The sequence below is a fragment of the Propithecus coquereli genome, unplaced genomic scaffold, assembly GCF_000956105.1.
Source record: "Propithecus coquereli isolate 6110/MARCELLA unplaced genomic scaffold, Pcoq_1.0 Scaffold101, whole genome shotgun sequence".
Classification (NCBI taxonomy): domain Eukaryota; kingdom Metazoa; phylum Chordata; class Mammalia; order Primates; family Indriidae; genus Propithecus; species Propithecus coquereli.
The window spans coordinates 488,435-496,397 of NW_012133970.1; the positions used below are offsets into that span (position 1 = coordinate 488,435).

Genomic DNA, 7,963 nt, shown 5'->3' on the forward strand with positions numbered 1-7,963 from the left:
GCTATACACCTTTCAGAGTGGCCAAAATAAAAACCAACATCAAATGCTAGCAAGAATGCTGAGAAACTAGATCACTCAAGCATTGCTGGTGAAAATGTAAAATGGCACCACCACTCTGGAAAAAAGTTTGGCGATTTCTTATAAAACTAAATATGTGACTGCCATACAACCCAGCAAATGCACTCTATGCTCATACAAAAACCTGTACATGAATGTTCATAGCAGCTTTGTTTATAATAGCCCAAAACTGGAAACAACTCAGATGTCCTTCCACTGGTTAAACAGACTGTGCTGCATCCATACCATGGAACGCTACTTAGCAATAAAAAGCAACAAACTTGATACACACCATAACCTGGATGGATCTTAAGGGCAGTGTGCTGAGTGAAAAAAGCCAATCGCAAAAGTTTATATACTTCATGGTTCCATTTATATAACATTCTCAAAATGACCAAATTTTAGAGATGGATGGAGAATAGATGAATGGCTGTTAGGGCTTGGGAGTGGTAAGGGAGGAGGAGTGGGAGTGACTATAAAGGGGTAGCAGGAGGCAGATCTTTGTGGTGGTAGAAAATTCTGTGTCTTGAGTGTGGTACAGGTCCATGAATCTACACTTATGATAAAATGGCATATAACTATACATTTATATACACACAAATGAGTGCATGTAAAACTAGTAAAATCTGAATAAGATCTGTAAATTGTACCAATGTCAATTTCCTTGTGTTGATAATTTAACAATAATTACGTAAAATGTTAACATTTAGGGAAACATGGTGAAGGGTACATGGGACCTCTCTGTACTGTTTTTTGCAACTTCCTGTGAATCTATAATTACTTAAAAATTAAAAGTTAAGTACAAAAAAAGGAATGAACTATTGATACATGCAAAATTTGTATGAACCTCAAAGGCATTATGCTGAGTGAAAAAAGCCAATCTTAAAAGGTTACATACTGTTTGATTCCATTTATATGACATTCTCAAAAAGAACACTACAGCTATGGAGAACAGATCAGTGTTTGCCAGGTTGGTGGGGGAGGGAGGAGAATGTGACTGCAAAAGGATAGCACAAGGGGATTTGGGGGATTATATGACTCTTCTCTGTCATGATTCTATACATGTGTTTCAAAATCATTGATCTGCACATACAAAAAAGTCGATTTTATTGTAGGTTAATTTAAAAGTAAAAATAAAAATAGATAGGCAAGTACTTTATTTCTGAGTCGTTTCTTCTTTCCTTCCTTTCTTCCTTCCTTCCATTCATCCACTCATTCATACATTTGCTGAGCACCTACTATGTGTGAGATAGTGTGCTAGACTTTGGAGATTAACTGAAAGTAAGACATCCCAGGTCCCTGCCCTCATGGAGCATTCTTCCTGTTTCAGAAGAGAAATGGTCAGTAGGGTTTGGTGCCCAGTGTTTTTACTTGGAGACATGGGGCAAGAAGAAGTCTGTGGAGGGACCAAGTAAGCAAACTTTTCATCCCTAGAGTCCAGTCCTGTAGGATTTCAAATGATCACTTTTCTCTCAAAGATCTTTAGGCCGGAGGGCAGGAGGAAGCCCTCAATCCATACTTCATAGGTACTCACAAGAGAAAATGCTAAGAGGGTTGTACCTTGCTAAGGGGAGATGAAAGGGGGGAGGATTTGATGCAGTTAGTGAAGTGTGAACTCTGAAAAGTGGTACCTGAATGTGTGTGTGTGTGTGTGTGTGTGTGTGTGTGTGTGTGTGTGTGTATGACTTAAAACAACCATTTTTTTTTAGCTCATTACTCTGGATTGGCAGTTGAGCTGGGCTCAGCTGGATGGTTCTTCTGGTTTTGGCTAGATTCACCCAGCATCTACAGTCAGCTGCTGTCAAAGGCTTCACTCACATGTCCAGTAGTTGGCTGGTGGTTCCTGGGGTGACAAGGGTATCTGGGCCATTTGTCTCTCATCATCCAGCAGGCTAGCCTGGGCTTGTTCATATGGTGAGGTCACAGGGTTCCCAAAAAGCAGCAGAGAACAAGCCCCAAAATGCAAGTGCTTTTTTTCCTAACAGCTTTATTGGGGTATAATTCACATATGTTACCTGAATTTGAATTTTGTTTTCTCTCCTATTTGCAGGGAATCTGAAGCATGTGGTCTAGTTGACAAGAAGAGATCAGGTTTCCAGAGCTGAGGAGCAGTGCCTGTAATGAAGACAGCGTGTTTATGGGAGCAGTTTGTGGAATTTGTGACTGCAGGGAAAATTCGGAAGAAATTACTTCCTGAAAATTTCCAAGGGGCACCAAGTGGCAGCTGGCCTCCTGGGGTGAGGAGGCAGGCACCCCAGAGTCCTCAACTAGGCCTCCTCGGTGAAGAGGGAGATATCCAACATTTAAAGTGTTTATTTTTTAAAAACACGCAAATGCAATTTATAATCTTTGAAAATTATTTTTAAATGAATTGGGGAGGGGGGGTATTTTTATTTTCTTAAAGGGGATAAATCAGAAGCAGGAGGAGAGCAGGGAACTTTGGTCACCAGTTTGTGGGGCAAGGGGCAGCTGAGAGGCAGGGTTTGGGCCTCAGGATCTTCCAAGTAGAGCCCTGGGGGAGAGGGGACTGATCAGCAGACTGGGATATGGGGAAAACTCCACTGGTGTTGTTTTAGGATTATGTACCTATTTTGTTTTCTAATAAAATCTTCAAAAAACTACTTCGCCGTCCCATTGTCCTCATTGTAAACTGCCACTAACAGTACACATGGTTCTGAACTTTCCCTCTTGCTGAAGTATTAGTAACCCTGCTGCTTCCAGTCTCTGCTCTGGCCCCAACAGGGAAGCTGACCCTGAGTGCTGGACCCTGCTGGGAAATTAGTGTGTCCCACCCCAAGCCCTGTCCTGATGCCTGTCCATGGCGGGGGAGGGGGAAGGCGCGCGGGAATACCTGCACTGCAACCTTGGAGAGGGGCTTGCACCTTGGGGAGAAGCTGCCCTTGCCCAGGGGGGGATTTAGGAATGGGAAAGGCAGGTTGGCATGTCAGATCTAAAAGTGGCATTTCTGCTGCGCACTTGGTGGCTCACATCTGTAATCCTAGCACTTTGGGAGGCCAAGGTGGGAGGACTGCTTGAGGCCAGGAGTTTGGGACCAGCACAAGCAGCATAGCAAGAGGCCTCATTTCCACAAAAAATAAGAAAAAAGTAGCCAGGCATGTTAGCGCACGCCTGTAATCTCAGCTATTTGTAAGTCTGAGGGAGGAGAATCGCTTGCGCCCAGGAGTTTGAGGTTTCTGTGAGCTATGATGACTCCACTACACTCCAGCTCCGGCAACAGAGTGAGATCCTGTCTCAAAAAATAAAACAAAATAGAAGGGGCATTTCCATGCATTGACAGGATATTCCCCCGGCCAAGTGGAGACAATCAGCACACATACTGAAAAGGGAATGCGATTGTAATGCGTTGCTGTCACCGTAACCTCTGGGGCAGGTGGCAAAGTGGAAAGATGGGGATGGGGGATAACGAGAGAGATGAGGACAAGGAAGGGGCAATCAAATATCATGATTCTGTAATTTTATTTACCAAATATTTATGAAGCTCCTTCAACTCCTGGGACTGGGATTGGGGACAAGGACACAGCCCCGTCCTGGCTGTCTAGGAATTCCCAGACAAAGCAAGGAAGGAAGAAAAGAGGCAGATCCCAACACGTGTCAAGCTCTGTTACCAACATGAAGCCAGAGCGTGGGGAGCACTAAAGAGGGCGCAACTCGCCCTGCAACAGAGGCATCCCCCCTGCATTTCTAAGGGGCTGATATTTGAGCCGGGCCTTGTAGGGTGAGTTGTATTTCTCCAGGCCTCCAAGCGGGGGAGGGGCATTCCGCAGAAGGGAGTGGAAAAAGCCTTGAACGTGTCCTGGGATGGGAATAGCCCAGCTTTTGTTAAACATCGGGCCGTCTGGTCGGCTAGGAATACCAGTCACTTCAAATGTCCATTATTCTAATTATACACTTTTGGCTTAAGGGCAGTTTTACTTATACCAAAAAGAAGGGGAATTTTTAAAAAATAGAAAAGTGGGGAGGCGCTAGATGGGACAGGTCAGGGTTGGGGAAGGCCGGGAAGCCGACAAATGGGAGCGCTAGAGTGGCCAGACTGCAAGAGACCACCTGCCGAGGTTTGCAGGTTCCGCTTCCTGCTTAGCCCAGTTCTGGCTCCCCTATCCCAGTCCTCTGGAGGGGGCACACCCCCAAAGTTGTCGCCCAAATCGCTGTGAGGGTCTCAGCCCTGAAAGGCAGCCACCTGGTAAAGAGTGAGGATATGCCACGCAGTGGTGGAGAGTGGCAGAGGGCGCCAGGGCACAAGGGGAGCCACCTCTCCCAGCCAGGCCAACACTGCCTGTGTGAGCCCCAGCTCTCGCCTCAGCTCTGGCCCGACAAGTACCAGAGCCAGCTGTGGCACTGACCCACTCCCGGCCTCCCGGAGGTTGGGCCTGCTCCCGACAGAGGGCACTACCTCGATGGCGTCCAGGATTCCTTTTGATTGGATTCTTGTTGAAAATGCTAGGGGCTTTAAAAAAAATCCCGTAGATAAAACTAGGAAATATTTAAAAGCTAACATTGAAATACCCCAAAGGTAAGCACAACATTCACAAAACCAGCAAGACAGATTATGAGTTGCTCTGTCCAGAATTATCTTAAGTGCATAGGGGAAAAAAACACGGAAAGGAGATACACCAAAATATTAACCGAGGTGTGCTTTTGTGGAAGAGAAAAGTATAAGGATGGTTTCATTTTCTTCTTTCTACTTTTTAATATTTTCCAAATTTTCTCTGGTGAGCATGTTTTACTTTAATAATAAGAAAAATAAATAAAGTCAAAAAAAAAAAAGAATCGATCTACAGAGGGCACAGTTACAGATCAAAGTCAGTTCAAGACACCCACAGAGGAAGAATCTGTGCTCAGGCCCTGGGGCTATTCTAATTGCCCTGGAGGCTCCAAGCGGGGAGGGCTCCTGATTTACAATTCGCTAGGCCGGCAGAGGGTCTTTTGGGAACAGTCCACTTGAGGGTGGGGCAAATTTGTACCCGGCGGGAGCCCGGAGCTCTCTTCCCTTTGGGAAACTGCTGCCCGCCCACCCACACACACCCTTCCCTTTGTGTCTGCAAGGGACTAGCCACAGTAACTATAATAACAATGGCAGAGGAAGCATCGGAATATGCCCCATTTTACAGATCAGTTTCACTTGTAGCATATCACTACTCACCCTGCTGGGTGGGTATTATCATCCCCACCCTATAGATTAGGAAACTGAGGCTACAAACAATGAAGTAACCTTCCCCTTTGTAAATGGCAGAGCCAGGAAGCAAACCCAGCTGGAACTGCAAGTTCCCTTGCTTTTTCCACTGCCCCACACAAGTGCCACTAGAATATTTTTAAACTGTGACTTTGGAGTAAACAACTTTCTTATTGCTTCCAAAGTCCAAACGGGACGGAGCCACACGCTGCTCCTGGGCCTTCACCACACAACGACATTCATTAGTTGTGTGCTTTTCAGCAAGTTACTGGACTTTTCTGGGTCTGTTTCCTTGCTCATAAAATGCGGTGAATAATTCTTGCACCTCATGGGCTATTGTGAGTGGCTGATGAATTATCAACGGTGGAAGACATGGAAATGGGCCAGGAAAGGCTTACCTCTGAGGAAAACACAGGGCTTCCAGGAGACCCAAAGGCTTTCCCTGTGTCTGAGGCTCTCGCAAGGGCCAGAGAGACCAACAGAGACGTTTAGGCTGCATGTACAACTCAAGGGTTAAGAAAATAACCATTTTAAAAAGAATATATAGGCCGGGCGCGGTGGCTCACGCCTGTAATCCTAGCTCTCTGGGAGGCCGAGGCGGGCGGATTGTTTGAGCTCAGGAGTTCGAGACCAGCCTGAGCAAGAGCGAGACCCCGTCTCTACTAAAAATAGAAAGAAATTAATTGGACAACTAAAAATATATAGAAAAAATTAGCCGGGCATGGTGGCGCATGCCTGTAGTCCCAGCTACTTGGGAGGCTGAGGCAGGAGGATTGCTTGAGCCCAGGAGTTTGAGGTTGCTGTGAGCGAGGATGACTCCACGGCACTCTAGCCCAGGTAACACAGTGAGACTCTGTCTCAAAAAAAAAAAAAAAAAAGAATATATATATTGGATATGCATATATTTGCATAAAACATCTTTGGAAAAATACACGAGACACTGGGATACCTCGGTTGCCTCCAGGCAGGGGAGTGAGAGCAAGTGAGACTTGCTCTATGTTCCTTTTTGTAACTTTTTTTTTTTTTTTTGAGACAGAGTCTCGCTTTGTTGCCCGGACTAGAGTGAGTGCCGTGGCGTCAGCCTAGCTCACAGCAACCTCACACTCCTGGGCTCAAGCAATCCTCCTGCCTCAGCCTCCCAAGTAGCTGGGACTACAGGCATGCGCCACTATGCCTGGCTAATTTTTTTCTATATATATATTTTTAGTTGTCCAGATCATTTCTTTCTATTTTTTAGTAGAGACGGGGTCTCGCTCTTGCTCAGGCTGGTCTCGAACTCCTGACCTTGAGCGATCCACCCACCTCGGCCTCCCAGAGAGCTAGGATTACAGGCGTGAGCCACTGCGCCCGGCCCTTTTTGTACCTTTTGAATTTTGAACCATGTGAATGTATTATCTGGTCCCCAAAAAAAAAAATAAATAAAATTTAAAGATAAAAATAAGCCAACGGAAAATTCCCAAGCCAGTTTACCTTTGGGGAGAGTGGATCTACCTCTGCTGCTTTCATTGTGCGCTGTCACAGAGCAGTATATTTCCAATTCTATATTTAAAAGATGCTTTCTAAGACAGAAAGACTTCTTTATAAGAAAATCAAGTATTGTCATTCAACAAAAAAAGGAAGAAGGAAGAAGAGGAAGAAAAGGAGGAAAAGGAGAAGGAAAAAAAAGCAGAAGAAAGAAAAAAGCAGTCCTCTAGACCCAGCGTATTTGGACATCTCTAAAGCCCAACACAGAAAGTTCTCGCAGCTCCTCCTCCCCTGCATTTGCCAGGGGCAGGTTCCCAAACCTCCTGCTCAGTGCTGTGCCCAAAACTGTGCCTTGGAGTGCAACATATGCACTTTAGCCTCGGACTGCCTGGGTTTAAGCCCCCTGCCTGTCACTCACTGGCTGTGACCTTAGCCTCTCTGAGATTCAGTCTCCTTATCTATCAAATGGGGATGCTACCTGTACCTAACTCATGGGGTAGTTGCAAGGGGCCAAAGAGAATGCAGAAAAGAACATAGCAGAGTGTATGTTAGATATTAGCAGTAGTAGACACTGTTCCTGCCCTAAATGTGAACTTCGTCGGGGTTAGGGAAACTTCCTGAGGTTCCCTGGCTTCAGGAATTAGGAAAATGGCACACAAATGGCTGTGTATTTGTACCTTTTTCTGGGGCAAGGAGCCATAGCTATTACCAGATTCTCAACACTCAAAAGGGTTTTGTGATTACAAAAAGGATGAGATCTACAGATATAGAAGTAAAGACAGACATAATAAATAGAGCCTTCTAGGACAGGGTCTCTAACCTCAAGGTCTCTGCACATGCTAGTCCTTCTCCTTGGAATGCCCAGATCTTCCCCAGACTGGCTCCTTCTCCTCATTCGGTTCTCAGCCTCAATGAAATACCCTGGCTGCCCCATCTAAGGGAGCCACGGGTAGCCACGCTGCCCTCCCAGTTCCAAAATACCATGTATCATTATTCGTTTGTTATTTATTCCTACTATTTTTCTCTCTCTCTCCTCCCCCTCCATCCTCATCTCCTCTCTCTCTCTCTCCCCTGGGTGGAACTTTGCTGTATCCCCAGTACCTGGCACTATACCGGGCACCTGGTAGCATTCGATGCATACTTAGGGGATGGTGGAACTATGTCATAAGACAAAGCAATGCCTCATACTCTGGATATTATGGGACACAGAGGAGGAACAGGCAATCTAGACTGAGGCAATCATGAAGGCTA

General features: G+C 45.7%; 1 protein-coding gene across 2 annotated transcripts in view; it reads left to right on the forward strand.

The window, feature by feature from the left end:
- HDAC8 (histone deacetylase 8) overlaps nucleotides 1-2,678 on the forward strand; it is a 233,686-nt gene extending 231,008 nt beyond the window's left edge. For both annotated transcript variants that reach the window (XM_012643780.1, XM_012643787.1), the window contains one exon: nucleotides 2,108-2,678. In XM_012643780.1, coding sequence (XP_012499234.1) covers nucleotides 2,108-2,130 — 23 coding nt within the window. In that variant the 3' untranslated portion in view covers nucleotides 2,131-2,678. The remainder of the gene's footprint in view (nucleotides 1-2,107) is intronic.
- The last annotated feature ends 5,285 nt before the right edge of the window (nucleotides 2,679-7,963 follow it).